Source organism: Myotis myotis, unplaced genomic scaffold (genome assembly GCF_014108235.1).
Source record: "Myotis myotis isolate mMyoMyo1 unplaced genomic scaffold, mMyoMyo1.p scaffold_m19_p_22, whole genome shotgun sequence".
NCBI classification, from domain to species: domain Eukaryota; kingdom Metazoa; phylum Chordata; class Mammalia; order Chiroptera; family Vespertilionidae; genus Myotis; species Myotis myotis.
The window spans coordinates 3,332,636-3,345,573 of record NW_023416327.1 but is presented as its reverse complement, the minus strand read 5'-3'; the positions used below and the strand labels follow the sequence as shown (position 1 = coordinate 3,345,573).

The window sequence follows — 12,938 nt, the reverse complement described above, 5'->3', positions numbered from 1 at the left end:
CCAACCTGTGGCAGGTGGCTGCCACTGTCCTTTTGAAGGCAGGCAGGCTGTGAATGGGCAGGAGTACCAGGACCGGAGAGAGAAAGCGTCAGAGTCAAGGGTTTTAAAGATGTGAAATCAGTAGGAATTGGATAGTTGATTGGATCCTGAGGATGAGTCCAGGACAGTTTCTGTGGCTTGGATTAGTGACAGGCACCAGCATCAGGAAAGAGAAAAAACGGGTTTGTGGTGCAGGACGGTTTTCCTTTTGACCTACGGAAACTGGAACGCTTTGGGGGACGGCCATCCAAGCAGAAAAATGTCTTAACTTGTGTGAACAACCGGAGAACGGTTAGAGCTGGCGATACGGCTCTCAGGGTTCACCAGCCAAATGGCAGTTTAAAAACAACAACAATCAATAGAGTAAGTCACCCAAGAGGGGATGTGGCTTGTGAGGACTGGGTCAAGTTCCAGAAGCCTTTAGAGTTTAAGGGGCTGGCAGAGGAGGAGGCATCCACGCGTACCAGGGACGGGGGAGCAGGAGAGAGGGGAGGCACCATGACTAAAACACTTCAAGGCACAGTGGCCAGTAGTGCTGAGCGAGGCCAGGGGTGCTGGGGGCAGCTTTTTGCAGGAGGCCGCCCATTGCCTTCACTAGCAGAGAAGTGCAAACAAGGATCCCGGAACGCTGGTGAACCTTGAACCCATGGCAAGGGCCTGAGTTATGCACCGATTGTCTAGTCCAGACAATGGGGGCTCAAGCTATTTCCTGATCAAATAGTCTCAGAGTAAATCCTTCTAATATTTACTGACCGTTAAGATAGTCTGTCTGTTACCGCAATTGCCTGCCTGCCTAAGAGCTAGATGTGTATCCAACATTGAATAAAAGGCTGGCGAGGCCTGGGCACCGATGGAAGTCCTTCCCCTTGAGTTGGGCTTGTCCGCCTGGCCCCCCAGTATTTCCAAATTATCTCTTGTCTCATCTCTTTCATTTGTGTGTGGCTCCTCTTCCAGATCCTGAACCCTGAGCTACGTGGGATGTGGGGAACATACACAGCTTTTCGAATGACTGCAAGCTGTAGCTCAGCTTTCAAGTATTTGGAAGTCACTTGAAGATTTCAAAAGCGTATTTCATAAACAACCCTCTGCAAGTGGTCCCAGCACTTGCCTGGACACACAGATGAGCCCCCACGTTTCTTTTGTGCCTGCTGGTCGGCTTCCCCCCAGCTTACTGGCCACCCTCCTCATCCCCTGCGGGTCCCGTGCACGGAACCCGGGGGATGAGCGCTTTGGTACGCTTTGCTCTGCCCCCTGCACCGCAGCAGCGCTGGGCTCTTGGGATGATAGGTTCTACACTCCCATGAGGCAGAGGGAAGAGAGAAGTACCCCAGCCACCTGAACGGCAATGCCTGTCTCCCTCACCCCTCACCACATAGCCCCACCCCACCCAAAACGTCAGTCTGCAGTTTTGATGTAGAAAAGCAATTGCTTCTAAGTTGCTTTAACCAAGAGGCAGAGTTCCATACTTCAAGTCAGAAGTAACCGAGGCAGAATGAGGACCACCTGGGAAAGGATGGCGTCCCTGAGCAGCGGCTGTACCTCTCCTCCCAGACCTCCTGCCCGCCCCAGGGTCCCCTCTGCTCCCTCCCCCTAGCCAGCCGTCATAAAAGGCAGCCTTGGATGTGGGGGTAACCAGCTCACCACCCCCTCAGCCCGTCTGCAAATGACAGGGACAGGCTGCTGCAGAGACCCTGATACAGAGGAGGGGGCCAGGCCCCGCTGGGATGTTTTACCTACTTGGTGGCCCAGGAGGGAGGTGAGTTAGGCGCCCACAGACCCTCCGCGTGTAGGCTTAGGCAGAGCCACAGGCAGAGCAGGCGCAGCTGTGCGGAGGCTGGGAGTTCCTGGTAATTAGCCACGACGGCTTTAGGCTTCTCAGAGCTCTGTCCCTGGCCCCTCTCACGCTTCGTGAACGCACAGGTTTTTGTTGTTTTGTTTCTTTTCCTTTTCCCCACAAAGCCTCATGTTTATGGAACTGATCGAGCACGAAAACATTTCATTGGCTGCAGCCTAAAGGATCAAACTAGGTCATCTGCCCAGAGACCAGGCGTCCCAGGCGCTGGGAGGGCGTGAGCTGCCCTGGCCTGTGAGGACCCGGCGGCAGGAAAGGGGACCTGCAATGCGGTTCCTGGCAGCGGATCTCCAGCTCTGCCAACCGCCCACACGGGACAGGGCTTAGCTGTTGTTGTTAATCCTCACTTGAGGGTATTTTCCCATTGATTTTTAGAGAAAGAGGAAGGCAAGGGGGAGAGAGAGAGAGAAACATGAATGCGCCAGAGATCAAACCTGCAACTCAGGTACATGCCCTTGGCAGGGAATGGAACCCAAGACCCTTTGATCCAGCGTCCTTGGGCCGACGGTGGACCAAACCAGCCAGGGCGGGAAGGACGTTTTTACACGCAGCCCCACTCAGGGCCAAAATTGTCATGAAATAATTCCCATCCTTACTATGTGAGACGTACTCTGTTCTCTTTTATTCTATTTTTTAAATTCTAGTTTATTTCATTTTATGGTTAAATCATATGTGGGTCTCGCCCTGCCCACTGTGGCTTAGTTGGTTGGAGTGTCCTCCTGTACAGTGAAAGGTCACAAGTTCGATTCCTGGTCAGGGCACATACCAGGTTTTGGGTTGCATACAGGAGGCAATCGATGGCTCTCACATGGATGTTTCTCTCTCTCTCCTCTCCCTCTCACTAAAATCAACAGAAACATATCCTCTGGTGAGGATTAAAAAATAATTATTTTAAATGTGGGTCTCAATCCACCAAGTGGATCTTCCGGCTCGCGCAGAGCAGTGACGTCGACCCCTCGCTGGAAAAGCTTGCACTCGGGGCAGACTCGGCCCGAGGACAGCGTCGTGTGAACTCAGGGTCCCTGTGAGCACATGAAGCTCCGCAGAGAGCAAAGGCTCACAGTTTAGGAAAATGTCACAAAGGCAGCTAGAGCTACAGGTGAGGCCATGGAACTCTCTAATGTCCACAGTCTCCTGAAAGAAGAAACGCATGTGGTTTAACGCAGTGGCCAGTGTAAGGGCTCACATGTAGACGTCTCTTACAGGAATCTGTGCTCCAGGCCCTCCCTTTCCTTGTGAAGGGAGTAAAATGCCTGAAGGTGTAGCGAGCTTACGGGGGTTGAACAGACCCTCTAAATGTTCATTTCCCGCCAAGGCCGGTCCACCGGGGATCTTGGTGCCTGTGGCAGAGGAGGCTCAGCCTGGGCCGGAGATGGGGCCCCCGGACCTGCCCCTTCCCACCTGCTGGCCCGCATACTTACTAAAAGCATTCTCTTTCTCTCTCAAAGTGCCCCCATTTGGACCATAAACTCCACAGTCACCCTAAATATGGATAATCAAGGAAAATATGTCTGTATAATAATAATAGTTGTTATTATTATTGCTTTGCCACAGAAGCATACAGCCCACATGCTTACTCGCCGATTTCTGACACTGTGAGGTAGACATGCGGGAACGGGTTGGAATAATGCGACTGGATTCCTGCCCCTGAAATTCACGGTCATGCGCCGTTCCTGCCGCCCAGGGGCCAGCTTACGCCTTCCCCGTCCCGGCCACCGGGAGGAACTCGTCCTTCTTCCACAAGCTCTGGTGGCTCTGGAGCCATCCCGGAGTGGGGGGAGAGTACATGTGTGTATTTAGGGGCAGCCAAGTGCCACTCAAGACAGGGCTGGCAGGGGCCTTGCTGAGCCGTGGACTGCGGGCCTTTCCCTTCTGGTCTCCCCCTCCATTGGGCCGGACCTGCCCCTGAGAGCTGGACTGGTCAGAGCCTGCCCAGCCGTGGTCATCTGCTGGACCCCACCTCCCAGGGCGGACACGTGGCCTCACTGCCCGGGCGCTTCACTCCTGATGCCTCAGGCTGCCCGCTGCTGGCGGGCACCTCCTGGCCTTGCATCCCGGCCACCAGGTGCTCCTGGAGGGCCTGAGCCAGGACCCTGGCCTGGCCTGGTGCCTGTCAGGTGTTAACCAGCTCCTCCTCGCCTGCATGTTCCCTGGGGCATCCTGGTGCCAGGACTGCTCAGAGCTGTGCCCTCTGCCCTCCGCTGGCACCTCCCGCCACAAGCAGCGTGGCCCCAAGGGCCTGCATTTCCACTCTGCCGCCTGCTCGTATGGGAGGTCTGGTTCCTAGAAAGCCAACACTATGTGCAAGTAGAAAGGAGCCCGAGTATGTTAGAACTTAGCTCCGTAAGACAGAGTGACTTTCGGGTTAGCCGTGATCTGGCGTCCTGCACACCGCAGGGCACAGGGGGACGAGGCGTCCTGCTCAGTGTCATGTGGACCCTGCCTTCATTATAACCCCGGGAAGGGCTCCCAGTGTGGGCGCCTCACAGTGGGGGCTGTCACTATGGTTACTGCCCCCCACGCCCCCCTAAACAGTGTGCAGCAAAGCGAAGGCCTCTGAAACGAGGTTAAGTTGGGGGTGGGAGGGTCAGACGCAGAGCCTGCTGGGGCTACTTTGATGTATGAATTACAGTGAAAAAATTTTAAAGAATGTGAGCCTCCCCCCAGGCCCCCCAACAAATACTTCAGAACCTAGTCTGTGCCACACATGGGTGTGGGTCCTGGGGACGCTGGGTGAGCAAGAGGGGCTCTGCTGTAACCGGGCTCCCGTGTTATGAGGGTGCGACAAACACCGACACGGATGTGTTTGTGCGTGTGTACGTGTGAGATGAGGTAGGAGCTAGAGCTAGACTGTGGGATTTGGGCTGGGATGTCCAGGGCGGGCTCTCAGATGTGAGTGCATGAGGGAGGGAGGAGGGCATGTGATTTCCTGGGGGAGTGCTGACCGCTACCAGCAAGTGGCCAGCCCGGGGGCAGGCAGTGCTGGGCACAGCTGGGGCGGGGCAGTGAGCCTGGAGCATCCCCGATGCAGGGGGAGAGCCGAGGCGATGAGCGCAGACTCCCGGGCCTCAGTGCTGGGAGGGGAACAGCGGGTCAGCAGGGCTCTGCTCGTCCTGCAGCATAAAGATTGTATTTTGATTTGAGAGTTCTGAGCAGGTGAGAGGCATGATCTGATTTGTTGTGACTATGATAACAGATTTAAAAAGAGACTTGTGGTTCAGGGGGGCTCCCGCCCGAGGCTTGGGAAGATGGCTGCCGCTTCCTAGGACGCAGTGAAGTGCCAGCCACAAAAGTAGAAACAGCTCAGGGCCGAAGCGGGGGAGGGATGGAGGGGGTGCCAGGATCCTGCAGAGCAAATCCACAGCCAGACTGCCAGTGGGCGCTGCCTGATCCCATGGCTGAGACCCCACCAGTCCTACCAGATTCATTATGTCAATGATCTGAGCTTGTCACTGCCAATTCCCAGGCCTTCGGACTGGGCACTGTTCGGCTGAGACGACCCCACGCTGCCTCCTGGCTGCCCTCCAGGTTTCCCACCGGAGTGGGTGTCACGGGAATGTGGTGTGAGCATGCCCACCCTCGCCTGGCCGGTTGCCCAGCTGGTGAATTGAGTGCCAGCAGACTCGCACCTGTTCTAGGATGCCGCCTTTACCTTTGCAGGAGGAGAGAGGGGTGCCGACAGGGGTCTGTCTCGTGCACTTTCTAAACCTCTTCCCGTCTTCTATGTCACAGGCGTGTATGCTTTCCTCACTGAGCCTAACGCAAGGCTCTCTGGCCTCTGTGCTTGGGGGACTGGAAGGGCCTACTGTTTGGCCCATAATTCAGTGTAATTAAAGTTGGGGTTTTGAAATAAGGAGGCTATCTTCTCTCACCTGTATTTTTTGTTGTTGTTCACTAAATTAAATGTAAGCAAAATGTTGTTTTTTCTTAATAATGAATTAAGATATTCTGAATAAAATTGGAGAGCTTTTGGAAAAGGAAGCTTATGCCACTTAGAATTTATTCAGCCTCCCCAACCTCTTTCCTGTCTCCCAACCAAACACACACATTCACACACACCACATACGCACTCCCATCCCTCACCCCCTCACACATTCACACACACACACTCCCATCCCTCACCCCCTCACACATTCACACACACACTCCCATCCCTCTCCCCCTCACACATTCACCCACACCACATACGCACTCCCATCCCTCACCCCCTCACACATTCACACACACACTCCCATCCCTCTCCCCCTCACACATTCACCCACACCACATACGCACTCCCATCCCTCTCCCCCTCACACATTCACCCACACCACATACGCACTCCCATCCCTCTCCCCCTCACACATTCACCCACACCACATACGCACTCCCATCCCTCTCCCCCTCACACATTCACACACACACACACTCCCATCCCTCACCCCCACACACATTCACACACACACACTCCCATCCCTCACCCCCACACACATTCACACACAACACACACTCACATCTCCCCCCCGCCCCCAACCACACACACACACACACACACACACACACACTCACATCTCCCCCCTGCCCCCAACCACACACACACACACACACACACACACACACTCACATCTCCCCCCTGCCCCCAACCACACACACACTCACATCTCCCCCTCCCCCGCCCCCAACCACACACACACACACACTCACACACACACACTCACATCTCCCCCCTGCCCCCAACCACACACACACACACATAGACACACACACACACACTCACATCTCCCCCTCCCCTGCCCCCAACCACACACACACACACACACACACACACACACTCTCACATCCCCTCCCCACAGAGACTTTGGTGAATGAAAACTGCCATGTCAGGGAATTGACTCCTTGCAGTGGTTCTCAGCCTTCTGGCCCTTTAAATACAGTTCCTCATGTGGTGACCCAACCATAAAATTATTTCCGTTGCTACTTCATAACTGTAATGTTGCTACTGTTATGAATCGTCATGTAAATATCTGATAGGCAGGATGGTCTTAGGCGACCCCCCTGAAAGGGTCGTTCGACCGCCAAAGGGGTCGCGACCCACAGGTTGAGAACCGCTGCCAGAGACACATTCCCATCACACGTTAGTGTTTAGGGCCCGCGCACTCCATGTGGAAACACGCTGTGCTCACTGGTTCCGAGCTGTGGGATCTCAGCCCGGCGGCCCGCGGGGAGGGAGGCTCCTCTGCTCCCGGACCTCACACTCCGTCCGCTGAGCTCAGCACAGCGGGAGGCTGGGCAGGAGGTGCAGGGACGGCAGGAGGGGGCACCCGGGAAGGCGCTGGGAATGACGGGAGAATGTAAAACAGGGAAATAAGGGTAGTTCACAGCCCTCCGTCATCGCTAAGGTGAGATCCTCTCCAGGCGGAGACTTTCCAGAGTCTCTGTCGGATGCCGGGCACAGCCCCGCGGGCCCTGAGCCGCTGCTTCTCCCCAGCCCGAGAGCAGCGCTGCCCTGTGCACCTCAGGGCCGCTCACCCGGGCCGGGGGGCCCGGCTGCTCACCCGGGAGCGGGGGCCGGCTGCTCACACAGGAAGGGGGGCCGGCTGCTCACACACAGGAGGGGGAGCCCGGCCGCTCAGGCAGGAGGGGGAGCCCTGTGCGCCATGGAGCGTGCGCAGCTGCGCTGCCTCCTCACCCAGAGCTTCTCTTCATTTTAGATTTAATTCTGATCGGTGCTAGTTCAGGGTCTTTACAGAAAAGGGGTGTTTTGCTTTTTCGGTGTGGGGAGCCAGGAGACATGTCCATTTCCTCTTAGGAAAGGTTGGTTTTGGGAAACGTCTCGGAAAGCGCAAAGAGGAGTGAAGCAGCCATTGCCCCAGGGGCTGTTCCTGCCGCCCCTCCCCAGCACGCAGGTGGCACACACGCTTGTGCCTGCAGGACGAATTCTGTTTATGTCCAGTCTGCACTGTTCACAGCTCCCCACCTGCCTGGGCCTTTGTAGCTCTTACTTCCTTTAGCGCCATCCTTTTCCTATGTAAAATTTACCCCAAGTATGTCCTTTAGTCCAAGTCATGCTCCTATAGGATTATTCCCGCCATTCCTCCAGCATCTCTGTATGCCCTTCAAACCACACTGCTCATCGCTCGGGGCTTTACGTCGCTCTCATGTTATTCTAATGTCAACTTGGCTATGAAGGCTTAGAAGCTGGATCATATCTTCAATATGGTATGATATGAGTATTTCCTTATCTCTGCAGGTCTCCAAGTTATAAAATATATAACTTGGTTGCAACTTGTGCAGTGAATAACACTGTTTCAAACTCATTTCCCTGTCTGAAAACAGGAATAATAATACTTATAGGCGGCTGTGAGAATTAAGTGAGCTAATACATAGTTCCTGGATATAGTGATTATTTAATAAATTTTAGCATAGAGAAAATATAAAATTCCTACTACTCTTATCCCTTAGAAACAATACTTTTATATACATACACTGGAGGCCCGGTGCACAAAAATTTGTGCACTGGCAAGGGAGGGGGGTGGGGGGTGTCCCTCAGCCCCACTTGTGCCCTCTCAGAGTCTGGGTCCTCTCGGGATATAACCACCTGCTGGCTTAGGCCCGCTCCCCAGGTGGCAGATGGCAGATCTGATCCCTTGGTGCCTGCCCCGCCTCCCCGGGTCACACACACAGCAGGGCTGATCTGGGGGTTGAGGCGCCGCCCTGGGCCGGTCACACACGGGATGCCTGGATGGAGGCTGGGCGGGCTGGCTGATCGCTGCTCACTGCCCAACCGCCCCGGGTCGGGTCGCACATGGACGCCCGCTGCCCCGGGTCGCAAATAGCAGGCCCAGATGGCAGCGGGGCAGGCGGGATGGCGCTGTCCCACCCTGTGTGCAGTATGCAAATTAGCCGCCATCTTTGTTGGCAGTTAATTTGCATATCACGCTGATTAGCCAATAGGAGGCGTAGCGAAGGTATGGTCAATTACCATGTTTGTCTATTATTAGATAGAATTATACAGTTAAGATAATAAATTATGAATGTAGCTTTGTATTTTGATTTTTTTAAAATAAAAATTCCCCTGCAAACTGTTTGATGGTTGTATATATTCCATACTATGACTACATGCCCCATTTAATTTAACCATACTCAACCTTGGACAATTGCATTGTTTAGCATTTTAGTTATCCTATATAATAAAAGCCTAATATGCAAATCGACTGAACGGAGGAATGATGGGTGGAATGACCATTTGCTATGATGTGCACTGACCACGAGGGGGCAGATGCTTAATGCAGGAGCTGCCCCCATCCTGCAGGCCCCAGGCCAGCCAAAGTGGGTGCCAGCGGGGGGGTTAGGGGGGACCCTGATTGTCCTGCCGGTCACCCCACAGATCAACCCTGATCGCTGGCCAGGCCTAGGGACCCTAACCGTGCACGAATTTTATGCACCGGGCCTCTAGTTACATATAATATGTTGTCATAGAACCCTTAGTGCCTCCATACTATTCATTTTATCTACCTACAAAGGATATGGAAAAGAATGAAATAATCAGTATCATGCATTTTTCTATTTTGTGTTCATGCTAAGCCATGACCATGCTTATTACTCAAATGCTAATCCCCATGTCATCAAATAGTTAGCTCGGCTGTCCCTTCAGACACCCTGCCCCTTCCATGCGGATCAGGCAGGTCCTGGGCAGCCCAAGAAGGCTCACTTCTTAACATCCAAAATGAAATTCTTGCACTTTCCCTTTAAAACCTAATTACACAGCCTTCTTAGTAAAACACATGGAGCATGTTCTATGTGTTGTTGCCTTGATGTGGTTTTATTTTAGTTAAACTTTTTGGGGTCATTTTTTTTCAACTGTATAAGTCGTCTGTTAAAATGAATTTTTATTCCTCTTCTCTCTATATAAATTTACCTTTTAAATTAAAACAAAGCTCCAAATTGTAAAATTGTCCTCAATGTTCAAATGGCTTTTATTTTAATGAGGTATTTTAATACCTTTAAAAATTAAAGGTATTTATGAAATATATCTGTTAAGTACCAAATTGCTCAGAACTTATTAGTTTCTTTCTATTTTTCATCCTCATTTTAGTATATTGGAGACTAAGTGATGAAAGACTGGCAAATCGATGACAATGAATAAAATCTGTAAGGAGGTTTTGGGCGAGCATCCAGATCAGGTGCAAGATGGTTGAGCTTTTCACTATTCAGTAAGTAGGTAGTATTCATAGTATAGAGATTAGCAGATCATACTTCAAAGCAAGTTATAGTCTGATAAAAATTACTCATCTAAGTCTTAGTTTATGCTTTTCACTTCCAATTTACCTGACTGTTATGAATATTTTAATATTCTGGCTAAATGAAAGAAGTCATAAAGTCATATAGAGATAACCAATTTTCAATGAATTCAAATTTAAATACACAGTAAAAGTACATAGATGATAAATTGGACAAAAAATAGATAACCTGGTCATATGTATGTATTCATATATACCTATTAATTATAACTTATATTTCTCCCATAATTTGTTATTTTGGGGTTCATCTGAATATACATCATAGTGGGAATTTCCCCCTCTCTTTTAAAGCTAATATTACGTTGATGATTGGTCTTAGAATCAAGTACCTCTTAAGTTAAGATAAACAATAAAATGCTGAGTATTTCCTTATCTCTGCAGGTCTGTATTTTCTATGGTAAACATAAGTTTGTATAGTAAGAAAAAAGAAACAAAAGAAAATATAAACACTATGAATATACTTTCACCTATATTTTTGGTGGTGTCCAAAACCAGACAACAGGCCCCAAATGGAATTGCTTACGCTAAGCCCCATGTCATCAAACTGTAATTAGCTTAATTACAGTTTCAGCCTTTCCCAAAAGTGGACTCTTTAACAGGTCCATCAGGAGTCCCCTGACCAGCCCCAGTGAGGACATCTGCCTGGTGGACTCCCTGCCGTCCCTGAAGGAAAGTCATAATTAACCCACTTTTTGCCAGAATGACTCCCCCATCCTGTGCCCTTCTGCCTCAGCTTTTCCTCTTGCACAGCTCCTTGGCGCTCCTTTCTATCCACTAGCTCGGAGCTGACTGATTCATGAATCATGGAATAAAGCCAATAAGATCTTTAATATTTACTCTGTTGATCTTTATTTTCTAACAGTGGGGAGAGGACAACTTAAACTTAGAGTTGCGTGGCTATTTATTTTAAATAGGAAATATTTTAGAAACCAGTCGTTTCTAAACTGTGTAGGTCCCTGTGTTAAGAGTTGTGGGACTGTAGAGAGAGGTACAGCGTGGCCTGGCCTCCAAGATCTGGAACAGACGGGAGACGTGGACGCAGTGACCAGGATGATGAAGTCTAACAGGGAAACATGTGCTCGGAGACAGGCCAGGATGGGTGGGCAGCCAGGATGCGTTATGGGGAAGTGTGCAATTTTTCATGGAAGTCCTTACACTAAAATATTTCCTTAATATTAGAAAAAACCTCCAAAATGTAATCATTTGGGCTGAGTGAGTGGCTAGTACATTAAGCACTTTTGCAAAATGGGATGGATCTCAAGATGTGATCGACTTGATTGCGGCGCGTCTTGTTATGAACCCAGCAGTAAGACACAAGTGAAGTAACACTCCTCGACATCTTGTTATAAACCCAGCAGTAAGACACAAGTGAAGCAACACTCCTCGAGAAGCCAGACAGCAGGCCTAGCAGAGCAAACGCCTGGCAGGCCTGTTTTTAGATTGGGCTTGACAAGCCCCTGCAGGGAGCCTCCGGCAGGGGTTACAGGTGATTGATGCCCATCACCGTACATGTCCCTTCTTTCGGTATCAGCATTACTCACGCCGGTGCAAGCTTACTGAGCACTGTGCATTTCCCATATGTTCTGCTCTAGATGTTAGTAAAACATGAACGCATTTCCTTTTGAAAGCACCCACAGCTATCTGTACTTTTGAACCATCAGCCGGAACAAGTTATCTTGCACAAACATTCTTTCCCAGCATAATCGGACTCAGCAGTAATCTGCCTTTCACCCCAGGCTCCCTGGAAATCCTGCCAGGGAGGAAAAGTTCAAGACTGTGTTTTCCCCCATCCAATGTTTATTTTTAGGTTCTTCTTTTTCTGTCCTCATTGAGGAAAAGCTCTGTGGTACTCAGAACTCAGTATGAATTCTGATTCCAGCTCAGAGAGGGTGAGCTGACCCAGGGCTCTCCCGCATTCCTCTTATTCCCCCGGGCCTGTGGCAGCTTGGAGGGACGGGGCAGCTTCAGGCTCTGCTCTCTTCCTGCAGATCCCGGAGCAGGACTGTGCTGCAGGCAGCAGCTGCAGGGCCACCTGGGTCTCCGCGGGTTTGCAAGTGCACCGTGCCAGAGAGCTCCCTCCCAGGGCACGAAGCCTGCACAGCGGGGTCCCAGGCCACAGGGCAGGAAGGATAACAAGGGAGAGGGAAGGGGAAGAGGAAACTGGGACCCTTACCTGCCTGTCTTCTGCTCCCCAGCCGGACCAGGGGGGACGGCAGCCGCTTGGGGCCAACCACTCTCTTAGACGGCCCCAACCACGTATGCAGCGACGGCCAGCAGCTCGCTCCTGCCACCAGGGCTATAAATAAGGCGCATCCAGAGCGCAGGAGATAAGAACTCAGCCCCTCGCTCCCGCCTGCCTTGTAAGGTATCCAGATGGGAAGGGGCTGCCAGCTCCGCACTTGGCCTGCCTGCCTCAAGGACATCCCAGCCGCGCACAGGTTCCAGCCAAGGGAACAGGACAGCGCCAGGAAGGGCCTCACATTGTCAGACAAGCCCACAGCCCCTCGGCTTAGGTGGCTGGCAGTGAGGCCCAGAAGCAGGACACTAGCCCAGGCCGCAGAACACCTCTGGGAGGTGGTGGGGATTCCAGCACTGCCTCTAGGAGAGAGCTCGCTGACCCTCTCCCCGGGCTGCAGAAACATTTGACTGGATGGAAAAGAATCGACCAAGGGATCGGTTTGATAAACGAGGGGCTGCAGGAAGCTAGGACTGGAATGCATTTATTTCTGTCCTCTCTCTCCCATCCTCTCCGCTCATGAGTGCTTGTG

General features: G+C 51.8%; 1 protein-coding gene across 1 annotated transcript in view; it reads right to left on the bottom strand.

Moving 5' to 3' along the window:
• Window positions 1–12,608, bottom strand: part of FHL2 (four and a half LIM domains 2) — a 73,746-nt gene extending 61,138 nt beyond the window's left edge. The window contains exon 1 of the mRNA XM_036355458.1: window positions 12,344–12,608. Within this exon, the coding sequence (XP_036211351.1) occupies window positions 12,344–12,593 (250 nt within the window). The 5' untranslated portion in view covers window positions 12,594–12,608. The remainder of the gene's footprint in view (window positions 1–12,343) is intronic.
• Between the last annotated feature and the right edge of the window lie 330 nt (window positions 12,609–12,938).